At 43.5% G+C, this 24,037-nt stretch overlaps 1 protein-coding gene across 3 annotated transcripts in view; it reads right to left on the reverse strand.

Moving 5' to 3' along the window:
- The window catches only part of BRF1 (BRF1 general transcription factor IIIB subunit), a 171,266-nt gene extending 160,563 nt beyond the window's left edge, over positions 1-10,703 (reverse strand). For all 3 annotated transcript variants that reach the window (XM_069018460.1, XM_069018459.1, XM_069018461.1), the window contains exon 1: positions 10,434-10,703. In XM_069018460.1, the coding sequence (XP_068874561.1) occupies positions 10,434-10,620 (187 nt within the window). In that variant the 5' untranslated portion in view covers positions 10,621-10,703. The remainder of the gene's footprint in view (positions 1-10,433) is intronic.
- Between the last annotated feature and the right edge of the window lie 13,334 nt (positions 10,704-24,037).

The following is a 24,037-nucleotide window of genomic DNA, read 5'->3' on the forward strand; positions in this document are numbered from 1 at the left end:
TGCTTTGGACATTTACATGAAATTTTGGACAAAAGAAGGTGTGGAGAGATGTGTTAGCTCAGAAATACAGCTCCTCCAATTTTTTATTGTCATCTCAGTGGGCTAAAATGCCCCAACACAACAGAACTGAAGATACAGGAGACCATGCCTGGAAACTTGATACTTAGTCAAAGCTCACACAGGTCCAGGCCCAGACCATAACCTCAAGTGATGAGCTACTTGTCAGATTGGATTAACAGCTGGATTTGATAATCTTAAAGGTCTTGGGTATTTTCCAACTAAACAATTATATGTCTACAGTGACTATCCCTTCACCAGCCAAAAGCAGCCACCCCCATTCTGCTTCTCACAGCACAAGCACCTCAGCAGTTTCTGTTTTGCTCCACCAACTCCCTAACAAAGGAAGTCACATCACTCTGCCTCTCCATAAAAATGCTCCCCAAGCTGTAAAAGGTGCAAGCAAAGCTTGAAGTGTGTGGCAACCTTGAACAGCAACAAGAAACAACAGGTAACAGGAACAGCACTTATCAAATCACTCCATGCAGTGGAGGCAAAGAGCAGCCACTTGGGTATCTGCAGCTTAAAGGGCACTCTTCTGTCAGGTACTGACATGATGAGTTTCAGATTCAATACCTGAAGAAGAAACAGATCGAGTCCCAGCATTAAAGATTTTGCTTCCTCTACATAAATGAGCAAGTGAAGACAGGGAATGAAGCTGCCTGTAACCTGAACTGAAGTGTACCTGCTATCTGATAGAAACAATCCTACCAAAACCCTTCCCTGTAAAATTATAAAATTAAACCCAAAAGCCACCAGTCCTTTCTTCAGGACAAGGTAGGGGAAAACCCTCTATTTCAAATACATGTATTTACACACCCAGCATAAAATCTGGGTCTGGTAAGGAATGCAGACTGCATCACACCAATGGCTTCATAATCAGGGAAGGCAAGATAATCTAATATAAAAAAATTAATGAGCTTCCTACTGAAGTTAGACCATAAAAGTAAAAAAAGAGGATAAGTAAACCTCCCACTATAATTCATACCTACAAACACAAAATTATGTGATTCAAGTTCTTTAGTTTGTAACTGAAACAATTCTTTTCTCACTCATTTTTACAGGGAAATAAACAAGTCTGCAGGCACCAGAGCCTGCTGAAACAGTACTGCCACATAAACTTACATGGACAAGCTTTAAATCTGTTCCATCATAGCTTATTTTCAAGGGCTTATTTTCATAACTACCAACTGCAGAGATAAATATGCTGTTGCATCCACCACAACCCAGCTTAGGACTTCCCAAATCTATGAAACCAGTCTGCATCCAAGTAATGTGCACTATTCTGCACTGCCACACAGCTGAAAGCAGCACCCTCTGTTGTTGCCATCCCAAGGTCAGTATAGAAAAGACTCAATGCCAGAAAAAACTTGATATTAACTCTGGTGCACGATTGCCACCTGGAGGATTCGGGGAGAGAAGCAAAATTGATTTGATTCATCTCACTAAAACACAGAGCAGATAATTATTTCAGATGGAAGTTCCCCCTCTTACTTCCCAACACAACGTGATCATGAATTAATTTTGTAATGAGAAAATGTGGCACAGAGTAAAACAGGTAAATACTCTTCATGATTTCCATCAGAAGGTCTGCAAATCCAGCATACTTCTTCTCTCTGTATTGCAAATGACATCATGACCACTCTGCATAACTTAACATTAACCATGAATTAGTGTCATCTCTAAAAAGCAGGGCCACAAATATGAGGAAATGTGTTAGTATTAATATTATTTTAACTATTCAGTACCCAGTGTTTTCATTTCAAGCTTAGCATGTGTATTACTGGCAGAGTGCACTTCAGGACTGTTTGAGGCTGCACTGTAAGAAACATTTAATGTCAATACTTGGTCTATCAATATCTTACATGGAAACCAATTAACAAATACCAATTAAAAACAAAACCCTTACTCCTTCCACTTTTTCATATTAAAAAATACACAAGAATGGTTTATTGTACATAGGAACCAAGTGGACAAAAGCACAGAATCCAATACAGAGTTCATCCCCTTTCCCAACAGTCTCAGTAGCACTCACTGTGACAGTAGTTGTCCATCTTATAAAGCTCCAGAGGGCAAAAAGGTACAAACAATGAATGACTAGTAAGCTTAGCTTAAATTCCATGGAAGATTTTTCCTCCATGTATTCAGTCCCCCTCTCTTCTTTCCAGTTTGCTGACCATAACTTTCCATTTCCACAATCCCCAAACGACAAATATTTAGATCAAGGCAAACTCTTGTCAAGTTCTGCATGTGAGGTCAATGTAGTTCACATACATCGATGTAAAAACATAGAGATTTTAAGGATAAAATAGTACAGAAAATATTTCAGTAAGCTTCCACAGGCATACCTGAAACACTGAGCATACCACAGCTTTACTAGAGAGATACATTAAATCTGTCATGGGACGCTGCAGAGTGAGAGTACACATTCAGCATTTGTGGCAGTGCTAATGGAACTCTGCAAGTTCATTACAATTTACTTGCAAAAAAACCCTGTAATAGTAGAAATAAACTCTGCCTTGATGTTCTAAAATTCGAAGCAGGCTACTTAAAAATGTTGCGGAACCTCCTACACCAAAAATTTTAACAAACACTTGTTGGTGTGTTAAGGACTACTAGTTCACAACTTCCCTTTCTCCTTATGAGCAAAACCAAGAAGATAACCTCCCACCAGCTTCAAATTAGTGCACTGCAAACTCATGTACATTTGGAGATACAGAGTCTTAATGCATGTTTGCTGTACCAGAGCCAGGAGCTCTGCGTGATCCTGACTCAGTGCTGAAGTTGAACTGATGCTGTCAGTGCCCACTGCAGAATTCTGTTTCTGAGACTGTGTCTGTGTATTTGTCACTGCACTAAAACCTCCAGGCTTAGTCATTAAGTAAAAGTAAGTTAAAAGATTTACTATAATTCTCATTTAAAGTTTTACTAGAGATGTGACTCTGAACTCTGTAGCAGGGCAGGGACAGGCAGAGCTGAGGGCACCGGGCACCTCCATGGGTCTAGGAATGGGTTGAGGCCAGGCAGGATGTCAGACTGCACGTGGGGGTCAGGGTCAGGCCCAGCATGAGGAACAAGGTCAGACAGCCCCAGAATGTCCAAACAGGCCCACAGGGATGGGTTCAGGCCAGACAGGACATGAGCCTGGATCTACAGGACCTACAGGTGAGCAGGGCAAGGCTGTGGGGAGCTGGAGACCAGCCCTGCCGTGCAATCCCTGGGGCAGGAGCTAACATCCCTGAGGTCTGGGATGGGGTCCTGTGCCATGGGCAGCCTTGGGGGAACCCCAGAGAGAAGCTGGTCAGGGACAGCAAGAACCAGCAGTACCTGGTTTGTAAGAAGCTTATCAGATCTGTTTTTCTCAGCTTAGTACCAAGCATTTAAAGGGAATTTCTGGAATAAAAGAAGCTGAGCTTCCCCAGACAGCATGCTTGAGGATCACAAGCTCAGTACACCTTGCAGCAGTTTCTTTGTGCTGTATTTCTGTTACATCTTCCAGCTTGCTGCTGTGCTGCCTGTACATCAACCTTCTCAGGTGGGACTGTTTTCTTCTCCTTCGACTAGTGTCAGAAGTCCCAGATTTCACCTTTCTCAGCTTCTTTCAACAAAAGCCTGAAGAGAGATCTGGACTGTCAGGTTTGCTCCATCTCAGCTTTCTCACTCTCTTCAGCTTCAGTTTTTCTCCTGTCAGCTTCAAAGAAAATACTCATGAAAATGGTTCCTCCCAACAACTACCACAAGACAGGGGACTCCCACCCAGACACAGGGAAAGAGCAGAGAACTCCACACCTTCAGACATGGCACACAACTCTTAACTTGCCTTTCTGCAAAAGCAGCAGCCATCAAACCAGTGCAAACTGGCAAAGGGCTCAGTGTAAGTCCATCTTCCAGGACACAATTATAGCATAATGGAGAGGGAGAAATGTAGCTCACTCTTAGACCCTGTATTGCTGTACCTCCTGCTGGGATGTGTTCAAATGTAGTGACTGATAGGCATCTGTTAAGAACTTGGGTATGATGAAAAATAAAAAGCAAGGCACATTCATTCCAATTAGCAAAATTCAAAAGCTCTCCAAATTTGTTAAAAAGTCACAGAGAACAATCTCTTGGGCTCTCAATCTCTCTCTAGTCTGAGAAGGCCTGAACTGGCTACCAATTATAAAGTGAATAGTTATTGTTCAAAACTAGACTCAGCTAGAAAAAGTACGTGCCTCAAACACTTTCTGTGCAATTAACAGAGCTCCTTGGAGCTCAAATAGGCATGACAACCCTTCTCCACTAACACCTGACTTATCCAGGGTCAAATCAGTCAGGTTCAGAAACCCAATTTCAAGGCAGGGCCTTCACAAGCTTCAAGATAGTAACACAGCTAGGGTGAAGGGCTGAGGATGGATTCTTTCCTGATTGTGACCACTCACAACAGAATTAAGAATTACAACTAAGTAGACCAGTACGGGGCCTATCAAAGCTTTCAGAGGACTTTCCTCTCAAAAGATCAACAAAACAATACACAGCAGCCCCTTCTAGAGCCTGAAGGGGTTATTTATTCCCTTGCTAGTGAAAGAACTTACCAGCTCATGACCCAGGAAGTGACAGGTAGCTTGCAAGAAGACCTGACTTGCTACTCCTTCAGACAGAGCATTGAAAGGAATGGTGGGATTAGCTCTGTAAAGCTCAAAGAACACAATCTTCCTGTGAAGACTTGAAAGAACAGCTGTGCCAAATCAGACTGAAAGACTGTCTAGTCCAGTGTCCTACCTCTGAATGAGAAAGTTCATTAATATACATTACCCTACAAGAGTAACACAAAACGCAGGAGGAAAGCTTGTGATAGGTCTCTCACATAATCTCCCAGTGTCTAGAGATCTGTGGCTCAAGGATTTCCTGAACCAGAAACAATGTATTTTTTTAATAGCCACAACATATTTTTATTGTCTGCCCAATCATTTAAAACTCATGTAAACTTTTAACATCCACAACTTCAGATTCACATGGGGTTTTTTTCTGTAAAAACCAAAACCAACCAAACAAAACCCCCTAATGCTTCTGAACCTTCTATCCACTACCTTTGCAATCAGCTAGCTGCTAGATTTCTTAGCACTCCCTAGATTTTGCATTATGTGACCCTGAGCAGCCACTCATCCTTGCTGTGTTATTCTACTGCATTTACAGATCTCTACTATGGCCCCATTCAATCATCTCTTTTCCAGTCTGAAGAGGCTGAGTCTATTCAGCCATTCTAACTGAGAAGCTCTTCAGGAAGCTCTCCTCTTAATCACTCTATCATCCTCTCTGTATCTTTTCTAGTTCTATTAGAGGCTCTCCTGAGGAGGGGGAAGACAAGAGAAACCCACCAGAACTGCACACAGCACTTCAGTTGGAGGTAACGCTGTGGATACACAAGTGTACAGACATGCTGTACATGCTCTTTTAACTTCTAACATTCCCCTCCCCACTCAGGTTTTTTTGCACCATGAGTGAACACTGAGTTAATTGTTTTTATAGAGCTATCCATTAAGACCTAGGGATCTCTTTCCAACGTTATGCTAGCCAGTTTGGATGTAGAAGAAGAAGCCACATGTGGAAGAAAGGAACAATACTAACTCTCACAGCAACTCTGGATCCCAACTGCTATCCTACTACCCATCCACTAAAAGCAACAGGTCCTTCTACAGTCTTTACTACCCCAAATAATTTAGTATTGCCCACAAACTTCATTAACTCACCAGTCACTTGTTTTCCAGATTATCAGTCCAGATTCTATGGAATTTCACTGGCGTCTCCTTCACATTATTTCTCTCTAGACTATGTTTCATATCATTTCAAGAGCTACTCTGCTCTGTAAAGACTATTCCTTATCAATGACACCTCAGATTGTATAAAAGCTTCTGGTGAAGGATCTTGCTGACTTCCTTTGAAAATCCAACTTTCTGCTTTGTCCACTTACCAAAAAGGCTTCTGGAGAAAGATCTTACTGACTTTTCTTTGCAAATACAACCATCTGCTTTGCCCACTTACCAACTTCCTTAGAAAGCTCCAAAGGATCTGCAAGGCAAGCCACTTTGCCAAAAAGCATTGTTACCCTATATTTACCTGTAAAAAACACCTATTTTATCCTTCACTACTACCTTCTTGGCTCATCCTGTGCACGTAGATATGGCACTCAGGAACATGGTTCAGTGATGGACTTGGCAGTTCTGGGTTAACAGTTGAACTCAATGATCTCAAAGGTCTCTTCCAACTTAAATGATTCTATGATTCTACCCTTTTGTCCCACACAGCATTAACTAGCCTGCATTTTCCCAAGACTTCATGCAGAGCAAAGCAAAACCCCTCACTCACAGCCAAGCACAAGCCCACACTTTCATAGCACACCTAAAGCTCAGTTGCTAAAACATCAAAACAATGGAAAGGAACAGACTCACTGCACTCCACCTGCACTGGAAAACACTGGCTACACCAAACTTCTCTGTGAAAGGCATCAGAGTTGAGGCTTCCTATACCAGGCACATAATTAGCTCAATGTAAATACTGCCAGAGAAAACTTAACTGTGATCTCACACCTTCCTCCAGCCCTGAGAGAATAAAAGAAGAGATTTCCAGAGATTTCCCATGTCTTACAGGGATTCTACATGACTTATTAGCAAGGACTTGGCCACTTTGTGTTAATATAGAGAAGCGCAGGATTCACTCCTTCAGTTAACAGATGCAGGATTCTGAAATCTTAACAGACAGCTTGGCAAAATAAAAGGTTTTGCTATACGTAAAAAAGAGAAATCGGTGTCTCAGTGCTTTCCACTCCCTTTTGCTTCTTTATGATGAAGGTGAAAATAAATTATTCATAAATGCATCTTTAACTATTCAACATGTATTAGCACACAAATAGAAGCTGTTGTGGATCTTGAAAGGATTTGAGGAATATTGTTGCACAACCAGCAGCTCTGAACTCCACAAACACCAAACGCCCCATTAAATTCTCAGCCCTGCAATAAAGAACCTGACATCTCTCATCCTTTGCAAACCCTAGACAATGTTCTCCATGACACCCAGCCCTACTAACCATGAGCCAGGGACTCAAAAACAGCACTCCAGGCACCTCTGACACTGCAAACACTCCACACAGTTAGGCTGAGATCACCAGACCACAGTCCAAGCAGCCTCAGACCAAGGCATTTCATACCCAGGGGATCCCCCAGGGCCAGACCTAAAGGGCTGACCAAGATGACAGGAAAAGGTGTTGAAAACTTTTAATTTTGGTGGAAATTTGCTAATATAATCAGAAGTCATTGAAGGATGTAGCTTACCAGAAAATGTTCCTTTCAGCAAGTACATTGTTTCTGACTTAAAAGAAATATACGTTCCTTCGGAAATTCCCCAATCTTTGTAGGGATTAAGTCCTTCTTACACAGTACCTGACTTTTCTCCCCATTCCAGAGGACTTTAATCAGTCATACACACATTAATAAACAAGCACACATGATGAAGACACTGTTCTTGGAGCACAAATACATCTTTTCAGATTAGCTTGCATCACTCAGTTTATGTCAAGGAATAAATGTTATTCACAACAAAAAGCACCTGTTTTGGAACACAGAGAATTGTATCAGCATAAGCCACCCATATTCCAATTTCCTTAAAATATTTCTTGTGTGGAACAGGGCCTGCACTCACAGAATCACAGAATGATTTGGACTGGAAGGGACCTTAAAGATCATCTAGTTCCAAACCCCCTGCCATGGTCAGGGACACCTTCTACTAGACCAGGTTGCTCCAAGCCCCAACCAACCTGGCCTTGAACACCTCCAGGGATGGGGCATTCACAGCTTCTCTGGGCAACCTGTGCCAGGGCTGCACCCTCACTCACCTTTGCAGTAACTTAACAAATCTACAAACAGCATTGTTTTGGAAGTTCTGTTCAGTCACTTCCACAAGCAACACTTCCCCCAAGCACACACACCAGTGCACGTGGAGACTTCCTAGAAGATCACAGTATGAACATACACTGAAGCCCCTGCAACCACAACTTGTGCCAGCCAGATAAAGCCACCATGAGCATGCTAGAATGTGCTGCAATCACATTTTCATTTTTACACACCCACCACCTTTAGGGTGTCTATCTGTCTTCATGGGCAATAGACTCTGTTCTTTCAGGGTAACATATAACAGGTAACTAACTAGCTATGCAAGATCAAAGAATTAATGGACTATCCAGGAAAAAAAGATTAGCCAACAGCAGCATCTCAGGACTTAGACAAAAAAGAAAGGCTATTCCTAAAAGAAATTTTGTAAAGTACTGTGCAATTCATCCAGAAGAGGAAAAAAGCCTCAGTGGTGCATTTCTCTCTTTTCCTTTAGATTTTTTTTAAGGATAAAGGCATCCCAAAATGAGCTCTAGCTTGCATGCCATCTGTCCTGCATAATTTTGGGTGGGAGGGAAAAAGCAGAACAAGCCCTAAAAAATGTAGTCTCCACATCACAACAGGAAAAAGTGAAGGATACAAGAGCTGCTTATAAGCTATAAAAAAGTAATGTCAGCACCCTGAGTTGGAAGATAGGAATGGCATCAGACAAATCCTAGCCTACAGTAAACTCCCAAACTCCAATTTGCAGTGCTGCATTCTCCACCACAATTCCTCTTTCTTCCCCACAGCTATACAATCCATCAGAGCTGCTTGTTTCACTGCTAAGCTCTTTCCCATGTTTTGCTTATGTTTCTTTCTCCTTATACACATTCCCCATACAGATTTTCCATCTCTCCCCTTTCAAACACTACATCGTCCCCACGCCCATTTTCCTTCTCTCCCCTTCCAAACACTGCGTCTTCTTGTCATGGCCTTTTTCCATGTTCTATCCTCCAGAGCATTCACACAAAAACCCCAGCCCATCTACTGACAGGATACTCTTGACCCTTCACTTACAGCCTGTTTCTCCTCCATCACTGACTCAGTGCCTCCCCATATTCCCCCTACCCATTAAACACCCAACCCAACCTTTCCTATCCTCTACCCCAAATAATTTCATCTACCTCCCCATTCCCTGTGCACCCAGCCCTTCCACAGAGCCCCAAACCTTCTCACACACCTGCCCCAGTCCCTCACACATTCACTCCATCACACTCAGAGCCTCTCTCATCCTGCACAGCTCTTTTCTCCTATTTATCCCAGCCTCCCCCACTCCATTTCTGTCTCACCCTGCACAGCACGCTCTCCTCCCCATCCATTGCCTCTCCCATTTCCACTCTGTGCAGCACTAGCTCCCACATGCCCCATCCATATCCCTTCTTTGCACAACACGGTTTTCCAGTCTGTCCCTCACACCCTATACATTGTCCTCATCTCCCAGCACAGACTCCTTATCTCCCCTACACATTGTCCTCACTCCCCCATGCAGCATCCCCATAGCCCCACCCTCTGGCACAGCATCTCCCTGTCCCTTTCCCCATACTGCTCACATACGGCCACAGCTCCCTCACCCCCATGCCCTGTCCCTGAACTCACAGAATCACACAATCAATTAGGCTGAAAAAGACCTCTAAGATCACTGAGTCCAACTTATGACTGAAGACCACCTCGTCCACCAGACCATGGCACTGAGTGCCATGTCCAGCCTTTCCTTAAACACCTCCAGGGATGGTGACTCCACCACTGCCCTGGGCAGTCCATTCCAATGTCTAATAACCCCTTCTGTGAGGAAATTCTTCCTAATGTCCAACTAAACCTCCCCCGGGGCAGGCGAAGACTATGTCCCCTCGTCCTGTCACTCGGTCCCTGGGAGCAGAGCCCGACCCCCACGTGGCTCCACCCTCCTGTCAAGGAGCTATAGAGTGGTAAGGTCTCCCCTGAGCCTCCTCTTCTCCAGGCTAAACAACCCCAGACTTGTGCTCCAGACCCTTCCCCAGCTCCGCTGCCCTTCTCTGGATGTGGTCCAGCCCCTGGATGTCCTTCCTGAATTGAGGGGCCCAGAAATGGACACAGCATCGAGGTGTGGCCTCACCCATGCCCAGTACAGGGGGACGACCACTTCCCTGGTCCTGCTGGCCACACTATTCCTGATAGAGGCCAGGAAGCCACTGGTCTTCTTGCCCACCTGGGCACTCACTGAGCTCATGTTCCGCCGCTGCCCACCAGCACCCCCAGGTCCTTTTCCACTGGGTCGCTCATCCCTGCGCCCTGTCCCTGACCCCACACCTCTCAGATCCCCTTCATCCTGTCCCTGTCCACGCCTCTTCCAGCACCCTTTCCCTTCTGCCGTGTCCCCCATCCCCGCAACACCCTCTCTTCATACACCGCCCGTTATTCTCCACACCCCGTTCCCTGTGCCCCCGGGCCCCGCTCCGCACACCGCCCCCCGCCCCGCCCCAGCCCGGCCGCACTCACCGTCCAGCGACACGAACTGTCCCACGGCGGAGGAGCCGCCGCCGCTGTTCTCCACGAACTGCACCTCGGACACGATGATGTTGTCCTCCAGCACCGACCCGCAGCCCGTGCACACCGCGTCCCCGCGCGCCGCGTCCACCTCGATCTCCGCGCACCCGCAGGCGCCGCACACCCGCCCGCCCGGCATCCTGCCCGCTGCACCGGGACGGGCCCGGCCGCCGCCCCCGCCGCTCCCGCCGCCCGGCACAGCCCGGCCCGGGCCCGGCGCAGGCCTCGCTCGCCGGCACCGGCACGGGGAGGAGCGCGGCAGCCGCCGCCACCCCGCCCGCTCTCGCGAGGCTTCGCCCGCCGCGCCCGCCCCTCCGGAGCGCTCCTCCCTCAGCGCCCGCCCGGCCCCGCGTCTCTCCGGGAGCGGCCTCTCCCCGGCTCCTGCTGGCGCCCCTACACCTGGTCCCAGCCCTCTGCCGTTTGGGCAGGGACGCCTTCCACCAGGCCAGGTTGCTCAAAGCCCCGTCCAGCCTGGCCCTGAACATTCCCAGGGGTGCGGTATCCGCACGTTCTCTGGGCAACCGGTGCCAGGGCCTCAGGACCCTCTGGGCATCAATTGAATTCATCAGTCAAATTCATCGATCAGATCTATTCAATCGTTCTGTAATGCTGAGATAAAAGGTTTTGAAGCCTAATGAATTTATTTCATTAGAGCGCTTTGAGCCCTGCCTGACAAAGGCAGCATAACGTCGAAGTCTGGTGCTTTGGAACTCATTTATTATTGTAGAATCACAGAATGGTTTGGGTTGGAAGGGACCTTAGAGATCATCTAGTTCCAATCCCCTTGTCTTAGACAAGGACACTTTCCATTATCCCAGGCTGCTCCAAGCCCCATCCAGCCTGGCCTTGAACACTCCCAAGGATGGGGCAGCCACAGCTGCTCTGGGCAACCTGTGCCAGGGCCTCAGCATGGCCACACTAAAGAACTTTTTGCTAGTATTTAATCTAAACTGCTCTCCCTCACTTTGAATCCATTCCCCCTTGTCCTCTCACTACATCCTCTTGTAAATAATCTCTCTCCATCTTTCTTTTAGGCTCCTTTCAGGTACTTGAAGGCTGCAATTAGGTCACCCCAAAGCCTTCTCTTTTCCAGGCTGAACAATCCCCATTCTCCCAGCCTTTCCACGTAGGAGAGGAGCTCCATCCCTCTAATCGTTTTGGTGGCCTCCCCTAGACTCACTCCAAGGAGTCCATGTCCTCAGTGATTCATAGAATCACTGAATCAAAGAACTCCATTTTCATCCAAGTTATTGCTCACTTTAGCACTCAACCCACATGTAGCAAATCTGCACCATAACACAGATGGGAAGGAAGCTGAGCAGAATAGCTGCTGTAGCTGGATGTTTGTACAGACTTCCATCTGTCAGCTTTTGAAATGCAGAATTAATGCAGAAGCAGAAATTTTCAGCTTGTAAAGCTCAATACTGGCAGTATCTGTCTTCCACCAAATGACTCAGATGTAGCCAGGTATCAGGTACAGACCTCCATGAACTGACCGGGTACATGGTACAAAATGACTTGCACATTTAGAGGGACACTGGGGCACACACTAAAGCAATGTCTTTCCACACAGAAAGCTGAGCATCTTACAGGCCTGAAATTATGTCATATGCCTAAAAATTTTAAGGTTCTGTGCTTTTGAAAAGAAAAATAGCAATATCATAATGGAGATTGTACTACTATATACACAGTCGGTCTTTTTTTTTTTTTTTTTTTTTTATTCACAGAGGAGTATGTGTTAAAATAAGAAAGTTGGGTGTCTCCAGATTTCTTCTGCTTCTGGAGGTTATTTCCTTCCTGAAGTTCCTCCTGCTGATAATGAGGTAATGAGTGCCGCAGTAGCCAAGCATGAGCTCACAAAATTATACATGGTGTAGATAATATCAGGGGAAATTTTTATTCCTGATAAACAATCCCTGATGGGCTCTGACAAAGGCCAACACGAACACAAGAAATCCTGCAGTGAGCAGTTTTGAAATACCTTTCCATTAAAAAGCTGCTTCTTATCTCACTTAGGTAGAGACTAATGTAGTCCTGTCCCATGAGGACTTAGGTTTTACATCCCTTTGAAAATTGCTGGTGCTTCAATTAAGTGTTGCAAGACTTTTCTGTGAGTCCCAAACAAGTTTGGAGTGTTTCACTTTGAATGTGAGCAGCAGAGGGCCCTTGTGAGAGCATAAGGTACAGCTGCTGTCCAAAGAAAGAATCTCATTTAATGTCATACTGAAGAAGGATGCCTGTTTTTATTTTTATCTTCTTATAAGGTGAGGTTAGTGATGATGAAATAAAATGTGTTCCCAGTCCAGAAGACTTCAGTCTTTGCCTCCCCTTCATGAAAGCTTTCATATATGATACCCCTTAAATATTTCAAACATTTCCATAGGACTGTTTTCTACCAGCCAAAATGTAATTTTTCACCTCTGTAAGTTCTTTGCCCTTTCTGCTTGCTAGAGGATTAACTAAACTTCTTTTGACGTATAGCATTGAGCCTGCTGGATGAATAACCCATAGGTCAATTTATTTAGGCTAAAAAATAACAATCTTTTAGTAAATTGTTCTAAGCCTGAGAGTAAGAGCTGGTCATTTAAAAATTCATATTGACAAAGCTCTTTCCCTGCATTATTTTGCCCTTTTAGTTAAGAGGAGGAAAGGACCTGTTTTCCATTTCACCTACTCATATTTAACACCTCTTATTTTCACTCCTAAGTGTGCCAAAAAGTGGTGATCAGGATGTCTGTTAGCCCAAGCCGACCAATTTCCTTCCTGCTGTGCCTCCAAAACATCAAATACAATCCACGTGTGGGTGTATGGTTTTGACATTCAGTTGTTGAGGTTTCAAAGAGAGGAACTGTTCTCATTTGCTTGAAAATTATATTTTTATTTTTTCTACTGCTCTTACAACATCATCAGGAATGCAAATGGGCTGTATAAATCCAGACTGGAGTGTGAGGGAATCCTATTCTGCTCCTGCAAATGCTGTGCAGCACAACAGGGAATATGCCAGGGCAAGCTGATGGCACATTAGTGTACTTCCACAAGAGATGGATCCTCCTCTCTGAACGTAAAGATTGGAAGCAGATACTTCAGTGTCATATGACAGAAAATCCAGAGCCTTTCTGGCTTTTTGGTTGTAACTCAGCTTTCTGGGAAGTGAGTTTCCCAACACACCAGCCTGCATGGGAAATTTTTACATGTGGGGTGAACAAAGCTTAATCCCTTAACTTGATCAGCTTCTGTGAGTATCCTCAGCTCTCTGGCATTTCAGCTGGAATTGTTCCTCTTAAAATCATGCCTAAGAGCATTGATGAAGTCATTCAAGAAGCTTGAAAATGCACAAAACTTGAGGCAAAAGACAAGCAGAGAAGGCCTTTTTTGGTTTTGGACAGTCCAAGATAAGGCACAAACTATGCACTCAACCTGAAAATTTACACTTTGGAGATGAAGTCATAGGATTACTAGATAAAGGGGTGGGAAAATGGATTTCGAAATGAATTAACCTAATAAGGTGATACTTCTTTTTTTTGCCTGTATCAGTCTGAACTGTAGCATTCGGCTACACTAGTGATGGACACGAGGGGGCACCCAAGGAAATGAAATCGCCGAGGAGCTGCAATGCTCCCAAAGTTCAGCCTGATTTTCCATCTGTTTTCCTTTTCTTTTCTTTTCTTTTCTTTTTTTTTTTTTTTTTTTTTTTTTTTTTTTTTTTTTGGCGTCTTTTGTAATTATTTCGTCCCATTGTTTTCATGACGCTCATCAATGACTACGAATTGAAAAAGCTTTGGGGGGGAACATTCTGAGAAGAAAATATTTTGGCATCTACTAAATCACATCACTGCTGTTCAGAGATAGCACTTGATAGCTGAGCTTGATTCCTGAGTATGTGGCAGAGACCCCGTGGCTTTCCCAGTTACTTTGCCAGGATCTGTGCCTGGTACAATTCTTAGTACATGAGGACAGCAGAAAGCACAAATTCTGTCACTTAGAGTATGTGCTGAGAAATTGGCAGAGGAAAAGTCCAAAGATACTGAGCACAAAGATCCAGAAGCTACCACCACTTGAGGAAGTTTCTCATCAGCTGGAAGCTGTGAGCAGCTATTTTGCTCTGAACATCTGCCCCTGCCAACACACCACTTGAAAATGCATGACTGATCAGTGGGTGCTTTTAAGAAGGATGTAAGCAAGGTAAAAATAGATGTGCCCTCCTAGTTTCTAGCAATCTGCAGCTTAAGGATTCACCAGCTGAAGGCTCATACCCACTAGCAGATTTTTTACCTCTGTAATCAGTTTTTTATCTGTTATGCTTTCAAGAACTACAGCATTTGGTGCTTTGAGGTGTATCACAATATAGCTGGGTAGCAAGTGAAAAAGTTTAAAAATGGTCCAAACATTTCACTTTGCAATCCTGAGTTCTTGTGCTATAGTCAGTGGTGAAGAGTTGCTCCCATCACACCTCTTTCATGTCAGTTGGAATTTTTTACTCCTGTTTTATAACTTCCCTCAATCATTATCACTTCACAAGAGCAACTCTTTCTCCAGATAAGTAGTGTGATAGTAATCAGGCAGTCCTAACACAAAATAATCTGTTCAGGGAGTCATTTAGGAGGAAACCCTTTTTAGTGAAACATTGGTTATGTTCTGCACTGAATAACTGCAAGCCTCCGTCTCTTGGGGATATAAGCACAGGCAAATATTCCTGTAAAAATACAACTCTGCTTGTCTGCAGCTCTCATGTTCTGAAATTTATTTATTAAAACATTAGAGGATTCATCACTCACCATCAGAGAACCATTCCAGTCAGCCAACTGCCTGTTTAAGAAACTGTCTGCCTAAGGAAATTGAACTGAACTGAGGAAATGCCTGGTAACAGGTGCCATTTTTGTGTGCACACTTGATACTTGGATGCAGATACATCTTCTATATAGGCTAAAAGTGAGGCCTTCACTAAATACTGATACTCATATGCAAGGGAAGAAAAACAGGGACTTGACACTGAATGGTTTTGCATACTCCAACACAGAAGCAAACCACAGATCTTACAGAGAGTTCCTATTGTTTTCCCAAATTTGGAACAGAAAGCCAGAAATTCAGACTAAATTAGTTGGAAGCATATAAAAAAGTAAATATGAGCCTCCTTTAGTTCTGAAGAATAAGTTGGAAAAAGTAGCTCTGCAATGGTTCATTGCCTGCTTTAGCATCAAGGTAAATTCAATGTAGTAAATTCAGTTCAGTTAGAAAGTATATATACTATCAACTATGTAAAGTACCTAAGACTGTGCTGACCATTTATAAATTATACCTGGCAAGTTACAAATGGGATTAGGAGAAAAGACAGCCACTTAAACAGGAGTTCACTAGCATTGGATCAGGACATTAAAATCCCTGCTGTCACCAGGCAGTATTAATAAATAAACTTTCTTTATTGGCATTTCTTAGGCAGAAGTCTGCCATAATCAGAATGAGTGTGCTGGCATCGAAGAAGAGTATGCCAGTCAAGTGTTATTTAAGACCATGAAATGTCTGTGTGTCAACATAGACCCAAAATTGTGTATTTTTTAATGTCATGAATCATCAGGGACTCCCTTCAGACTGAAACCTGCCGAGATAAGAGAGAACATTGCTGTAGCCACACTCAAGCCTCTGCTTTTGCCAGCATGGAAGAAAAGCTGGAAGCAGGGTAAGGAACACAGTGTCCTCCTTCACTCAGCCCGTTAATACCAGGGAAAGTTATGATGGAGCAAGCAGCTTGGCTAAGTACAGGCGGGCCTGTGGGTGAGGCCAGCTCTCCTATTTGGGTCATAGAGGACATCAAAGACTTGTCCTTTGAATGAGCCATGTGTCATTGCCTGCTTTTCTGACAGGAGAGTCCCAGTGCCTCAAATATGCCAAAGTTATCCCAGTGCCAAAGAAACCATCAGTCAAAACTACAAGTTGCTGTCTACTGTCTAAAGCTGTGAGCAGGCTAAATAAAAACACCATTAGACTTCGAGAAGTCACAGTATAATAATTTCCTGTCACTGGAGAATTTTCAAGAATTTGGCAGATTTCCTAGTTTGAATTAGTTGGATAAATTAGACAAGTAACATTTTTCAGAGGGCAGACATAAAAATGTCTTGAGTAAATCAAGCTGTTTCATACCAATAATTTGAGTCAGCCTAAATTAGAAAAAAAATCACTTATATTTTCTTTAAATGTGGAGTTATCAAAGGGTAAAATCTGCCACAATTTTCAAAATGAAACATTGATCATCAGTTTAGGTATCAACGAGTGCATTTTTTTAAAAATTCTAAAATAGTTTAAGAGAAAAATTTTAGTGCAGTGCAAGCACATCTTTCCTTCCGCACTCTTACCCCAGGGTAGAAGATTTCTTAAACAGGACCCATCCCCAAAGAGGCAGTCTTGCCATTTCTTCAGAAAGAAGGCCACATGAGTAGCAAAAGGGGGAATGCTGTCACTACAGCCATGCCAGTCTCTGCTTTACTCAGAAAGAGCTGCAATCATCTCTCTCCTCTGTATTTTACAGTTCACCTTACTTAGCTGGGAATTGGGAGCCACAGAACTGATGGTGTGAGTGAGGGACAGGTCTGGAAAATAACACTTCCCTGGGAGGATCACTTGGTTCACATCTCTTGGCTCTCTGTTTCCAAGTGCTGCAGATTCAGACTACCACCTGTCCTCATTAAAATCACAGTTTTGAGTTGTTCTTCTTCCCCATCTCATGAGTTAAACACGGGTTTTTTTCAGTAAATTAAAAGTGGGAATCTGATATAACAATATGCCAGTAAGGTCTGGAGCCTTTGGCTTGCCCTTCCATTGTCTGTGCTTCAATCAGTCAGCTCACACCAAGATTATAAAAAACCTGACCCAGGAGTTTACAGTCTGAAGCCCAAATTGAACAGAGCAGTCAGCAGATTATGTATTCGACCAAACAATGAGGTCTTCAGTCCCTTTTTGAACCAGTTTTCATTACAGGGGTTATGTTTGTATCATATTGCTGAGAATTACACAAAACCATTATTTTTGAAATGAGTACAGTAGACAACAATGTTGTCAATAATGCAAGTTGTTAGTAAAGTGTGTATATTTATAGCAGCATGAGAAGTATCTCAGAGAGCTCTAAGCATGTTCAATTCCACACACACACATGCATGCAGCATTTCAGAAAATGTAAGGCTTAACTACTAGATGTTTTCCTTTGGAAGGGAAACCTAGAAGAGGATCTTCCCATGCATTTTTTACCTATGATATTTTACAGATATAAAGCCTGTACTGAAAGGGCCTTCCTATATGACGTCAGTAGAAAGGATGTCCAAAAAAAGAATAAAATTATAGTGTTGGCATTTCTAACAAATAAACTCTCTTCCCTTCCTAGTTTATCCCATTCTAAACAGTAACTGTGGAACTTTCTTCCTAATAAAGCTTTAGAGCTGCTGCCATGACTTCTCACCCATGCTACAGAAATACTGTCCAGATGACCAAAGATTTTGTAATGCAGCAAGCTGCAAGAAATATCCAGCTGAAACAGCAATTTAGTGGACTCAGAGCAAAAACAAACTATTTTTATGGCATATAAAATTATGAGGAGCCTTTCCCAATATATACTGTGACTAATGATCATCAGCCTTTACAACAATGACACTTTAGCCACTCCCTCTGTGGTCACCTTTCATTTGCAACCATCAAGTCTGCTAAAAACAAGAGGAGAAACTGCAGTTTAAAAGTGAGATTTTATCAGCTTTCCCAGACAGAACCAGGTTGAGAAAGAAGAGAAAAAGAAAACTTCCTCTCATAGTTGAAGGAGTAAATGAGCAACTAATAAACATTCTAATTTAATAAGTGCATATATCCTGCTAACAAATTTTCTTTTGAACAGCAGAACTGAAAGGTTGATGTGGTGTTTTGGTTTTGGTTTGGTTTGATTTTTTCCAAAGAGTAAAAGTCCCACAATTAAATTCTAACAATAAAGAAAAAAAAAATTGAACAACGTCCACATAAAGTTTAAGCTGGGAAATCACAAGGCAAATTTTCATTTTCCAGTTCAGAAATGAAACCCTAACCTGCTGATTTATGTTCCCTCCACACCATTTTTCCCTCAGTGAAAACAGCACTGGCCTGCATTGACAATTCTCTTGAAAAGCCCATGAATCTTGAACAGCATTGCTGAAATCCTGCATTTCTGCCATAACAAGCCTGGCAGCCTGGACAGAGCTGATGTAACTGGCTCCACACACGTATTCTCCACGTCAACAGAGCTTTGCTTTCCTGTAGTGACATGGGGGGACGCTGACATGAGGGCACGGCTTACCCTGGGTCCCCTGCATGTCTTCATCAGCACAATCCAATCCAGCAAGTTCTGTGATTGAAGGTGAGGCTTTTTTTCAGCCAAACTCCTCTGCAGGCAAGCTCATAGCACACATTCTGTGGTACCAGGCCATGGCCTCTTTCCTTCTGCACTGCTGCTCTCCTGCACCACGATCCACGGACAGCTACCTCTGCACTACGGGGTCTTGGAGGGAAAGCCAGGCTAGGGGATGTCATCTAGCTCCATGCAATTCCACTGGGCAGCTCATGAATTGTTTTCAACCTGTTATTTGCCACAGGATTACGACCCATCAGAGTTTTCCACCATCCACAACACTGCTACTTTGGCCTGTCACTGTCACATAATCCTACCTAGGTGGCATTTCCTCCTGGGTGTAAGAGGCTTTGCACTAGAACAGGTCCTGAGAGACCAAAATGACAAAAACTAGCCAGCCCTGAGAAGGTCTGGGAGAGCAGCACAGTGCTGATCAGGACACTCACAGATATAACACCCTCCAGCTGCCAAGTCTTCTGGGAAAACTTCATCAGAATGGGAATCTTAATGTAAACAAATGCCTAGTTCTGGATTCTTCCAGCCCAGCAGGCCAGAACAGGTAAATATCTATTATCTCAGCATTTCAGCAACTATTAGAAATACACTGATAGGTTTCAATCATGCTAAATAATTAACAGTAAGGAAGGGAGTTTCAGGTATTGTGTTACAACAGGTGCTAAAGGAATATGAGCTCCTTCAGAGGCAAAGTTTGGCATGACAGTCAACTTTTTCCATGACACATACTAGAAAGCACAGAAACACAATCAGCAAGGCCGATTTCTTGCTTCAAGACTCAATATTTGAACAAATGAATCACTGATACGTGCTTCAGATATTCCTACGCCAAAACTAGATTATAAGTCATATGTATGAAACCCACTCCTGCCCTATAAGCTGCCTGTGACAGCTTTTTCCAAATATTGACCTAGAGAATGTCTGGTATGTTCAGACTGATCTAAGAAGTCTGGATTTTATATGCATGATCCCAATTTATAAGCACATGTCACACAAATGGACTTGTCTCAGCGCCGATTTCAAGAACTAAGGAAAATGCAGCAACAGAAAAAGCTTTGCTGGTCCATTAGCTGAAGAAGCCAGATTTCATCAGATGTATATGCTTCCATTGCTTTAGTAAAGAGAAAACACAGATTTTTCTGGTGGCATCTGAGTACAAAATAAAGAGTTAATGACTGAAACTATTAAATATGTGCTATTCATTAGTACGTGCAAGGGGAAGTGTAGAAAAGAGCTGTTATAGGTGCTCTAATGACTAAGATAAGGGTCTAAGATTCAGAAAAGCCAGATATAATTGCAAGCTCTGACACAGACTTTCTTTATGACCTTGGACTACTCACCAGATACTGCCAAGCCCAAGTTATCCAGCTATACATTGAAGATATGTTTAATTAAAGCCCCTTACTCTACTTCGGTTGGCTCTCCTATATTGTTACACAGAGACATGGACCAAGAGGGAGATTTCTTTGACCATGAAGGAAGAGAGGGGTGAGGTCTAAGAATGAATTTCAAAGATGAATGTGATTTGACCTAAGAAACAAGCAAAGCACACCTCTGGCAAGCCTGGGGGCTGAAGGAGAGGCTTCATCCATGCAGGTGGCATGGAGTGGAGCTGGGGGACAGGGATTGCTGTTGGGAGCATTAGCACTGTAAGGACAACAGACCTACCTAGGAGGAGGTTGTAGGTTTTACTATCAAAGCCAAATGCATCTCCTCCTTTGGCTTAAATCAGAGCTACAATGATTTGCACAAGAAAACAGCTGGTTCTGAAACCAAAATAGCTCCTTAGTCAAGGGCATATTCCAGGGCTTGAATCATCTTTAGCAAAAGAGAGGGACTCTGTCAGAGAGTTTGACAGGGAACATGGGAAAAGCTAACTGACCTTTATGGAGAATGTCAGCACAGCGGACCAAGGCTTAATCCTCAAAAAGCCCTGAGGTATCACTCTCATTGGTGCCAGGAAATTTGTGCCCCTCTGAACAGGCAGGCACACTTACCAACAGGGCATGCAGGTCCAGATGCTGTGTGTGCCTTGATTATTGCATAATATTACCAAATAGGATTTTTTTTAAACGTTTAAAATTTCAAACAAATCCAGCTTCATTTTTCAGAGGTCAGTAAAAGGACCAGCTCATTTCTTTGATGTAAATATTAGCTGAGTATGTTAAATCTGCTCTCTCACAGAATCATTTCTTTCCCGAAGAGAGTGAAAAGATATGTTGTTGGACACAATGAATTTCCCTTCTGCCAAACTGGAGTACCATCACTAGAGCACTGAGTGAATTGATCTGGGATACCTCAGGAAGTACCTTTAAAAAGTGCAGTATCAACAGCTTTGCCTTGTAAGGGTGAGAAGCCCTTGACATACACAGATCTCCAAATTTCTTATAAACCTACTTGGTTCCTTGTAAAACACTTTAATTCTCTTGGCAAAACCACTAAGCCTTTATGGGGATGCCTTTGTGACTTGCCTTTTTGAGCTCCGTCTCGCTCCTTCTGCTTCTTTTCCAGGTAAGAGCAAGCCAAGAATTAGAGTTCTCTGGTTTGCTGCTGTTGTCACTGGACACTCTGCCACTGACAGGGACCAGCTCCTGCATTTTGCTCACCACTACAAGTGCCATTGCATTGAGAATTATTGACATTGTCACCGAGGGGGCTATAGTTGTGTGAGTATAAATAAGCACAGTGCTGGGAAAAGACACCCAAGGATAAATAGCAAAGGTAGTGCATTGTGTGAGACCAAAATAACTCCACACTGTTCACTGAGAGTACCTTCTGCTGGCTGTGGTGTACTGGCTATTTCCAGCCAGGGTCCTTGCCTGAGAGGCAAAAAGCATGTGTGGCTTCAGAAGCCATGGGGCTCCTCTTTGTCCCTCCAAGATGGTGACACTGAGAAGCTGGGACCCACTTTTAAGTACACTGAGTAGCAATGCTCGATATCCAACATCTGCCAACCTTCTCAGAGCTGTGAAGATCTCAGGTAAAATTACCAGCACCTGTATGGACTCTTCTCTCTCCCTCCCTTGCATTCACAGGGTCTCTTCAGCAGCCCCCTCTGCCAGGGCCCAGTTTGGGGGTTTCACCTATGCTCTGTTCCTCCAGAGGAGGCTTATGGATGGCACAAGGGAACTAAAACATACAAATGATCTCACTGAGAGGCAGAAGCATGACAGAAAGATTTGGGCTAACTCAATTGGTGTATGTCACCTGAATGTATCTCACCAATTTGTGTGAGAAAGTGTGTGGGTGCTTAGGACTGTGAGGGGAGAGAAAGATGCACCAGGTCCATAATGTCCATGTTTTGGCACAGTGAGGGGCTTGAGTGAGAGCCAGGGGTTTGTTCTGCAAACTGGACCAATTAAATACCAATTTGATCCTAGACTAATGGGTACTGAAAGAGCCACACTCCTGGCATGTGACTCCATTGATATTAACTCATCAAGGACAAGCTTGGCTTGGATGATACCTCAGATGAGAACCACAGAGAAGTATTTTGTCAAAATACAGTACACGGACAAGTTCCTGATCTTCAATGCAACTAACAAAGATCCACATTTAGAACTCATTTGAAAGCTAAAACAATGGTTTGGCATTTATAATGGTGTTTGTAAATGTCCTCTTAGAACTTGAATGATGTTACTTTACAAAGTTACTATTCCACTGATTCTTTTTTTCATTGTTTGTTCTGTTTTAAAGTAGAACATTATGGAGAAATCCAGAACTCAAAGCCAATTCATGTGTTTGGAATCCCTGGTACAGCGATGTTTATTTTTAAAGGAATCTTTTAATGATCTTTTCCAGTTACAAAATAATAAAAGAAAGACAATTCTTACCCTGCATTAGTTATCATATTACATGTAAGCCCCTTTAAGCAGCAAATTACTCATGATATTAAAGCTAGGTTCCTGGATTTTTACCCGACTTCTCTGCTTTGCTACTGGCCTTCTGCTCAGTGTAGTACCTGAGGTTTCCCTTTGAAGAGAAAGTCCCCTCTTGAGTGCTATTCTAGTCACAACATTCAGATGTTTCAGACTGTGAAGGGAAGATCAAAAACTAAAAAAGAATATAGTTCTACTCATGCCAAGGGGGTGGTAACACAGCAATCAAGCCCAGTTTGGAAGTGAACTTAGAATAGCATAGAAAGCAATTATTTTAATGCTGATGTGCTCTCAGCTAGGTCTCTCACCTTTCTGTAGTTACACAATTTCTGCTGAAAGATTATACCTGGGACTGACATTTGGGCTGTCATCAGCCAATAGGTCAGACTCAACATCAAGAAGAAGGACTACTCTTCAAAGAGATAATCTAAATTGTCTATTTCGTTTCTAACAGGCACATACAACTTTGTCCTGTTTAAAGTTACATCCTCACTACAAAGTTAAACTCAGTTCTTATTGGGTTTTGCTCCACAAGATTTCATTGTCCACAGAGACAGTTCAGAAATATTGTGAGTTTTGCTCCAAGACATTCATGGCTCCATGTACTCAGTCAGCAGGGGATGCAGCGTCTCACTTGTCCAGATACACATCTGCTGCTTCAGGCCTGGAAAATCTGTTCAGAAGTCTCCAGAGGATTAAGTAGCCTCCAGCAAAACTCTTCTGAAAGAGCGTTGAAATAAAAAAATGTTAACATGTCCAAAACACTGACTAAACCTAAATTAATCCTGAAGAAGTTATGGCAGCCCTTCTGTGTGTATGAACCTGCTGAACCAGCAACTGTGCAACATCTGAAGCAGCAGTCGTTCAGGGACAAAGTAAAAGCATTACAAGAAATCCAGGGTCTGCTTGGGGTACGTTCCAGAGAGCTTGTCTGCTGCTAACTCCTAAGTGACAAGTCCTTCACTGCACTCTGCTGCCATTGAAACCTCTGCCAGCTCAGTGAGACAAGAACAGATCCACTATCAAGCCACAGTTGATCATGTTGATGTAAATTCAGTTTCAGAGAGGTCTCTGCCCACCCAGAACTCTTGTTAGATCTGTTAGGGACTCATGAAGTCCTTCACCAACACTTGGAGTGAGCACGAGGAGGTTCGGGACAGGAAGTCCTGCAGTACCTACAGAACACCTGAAGGGTGGCAGATTAGAGTGGAGCAGCAGAGAGTGCTGCTTAAACCCTGTAATCCTCACAACCACCGGTTAGAGACCTTCCTCGAAGCTCTGGTTCCTGGACCACTACTACTAGCACCACC

This window comes from Aphelocoma coerulescens, chromosome 5 (genome assembly GCF_041296385.1).
Source record: "Aphelocoma coerulescens isolate FSJ_1873_10779 chromosome 5, UR_Acoe_1.0, whole genome shotgun sequence".
Taxonomy (NCBI): Eukaryota; Metazoa; Chordata; class Aves; order Passeriformes; family Corvidae; genus Aphelocoma; species Aphelocoma coerulescens.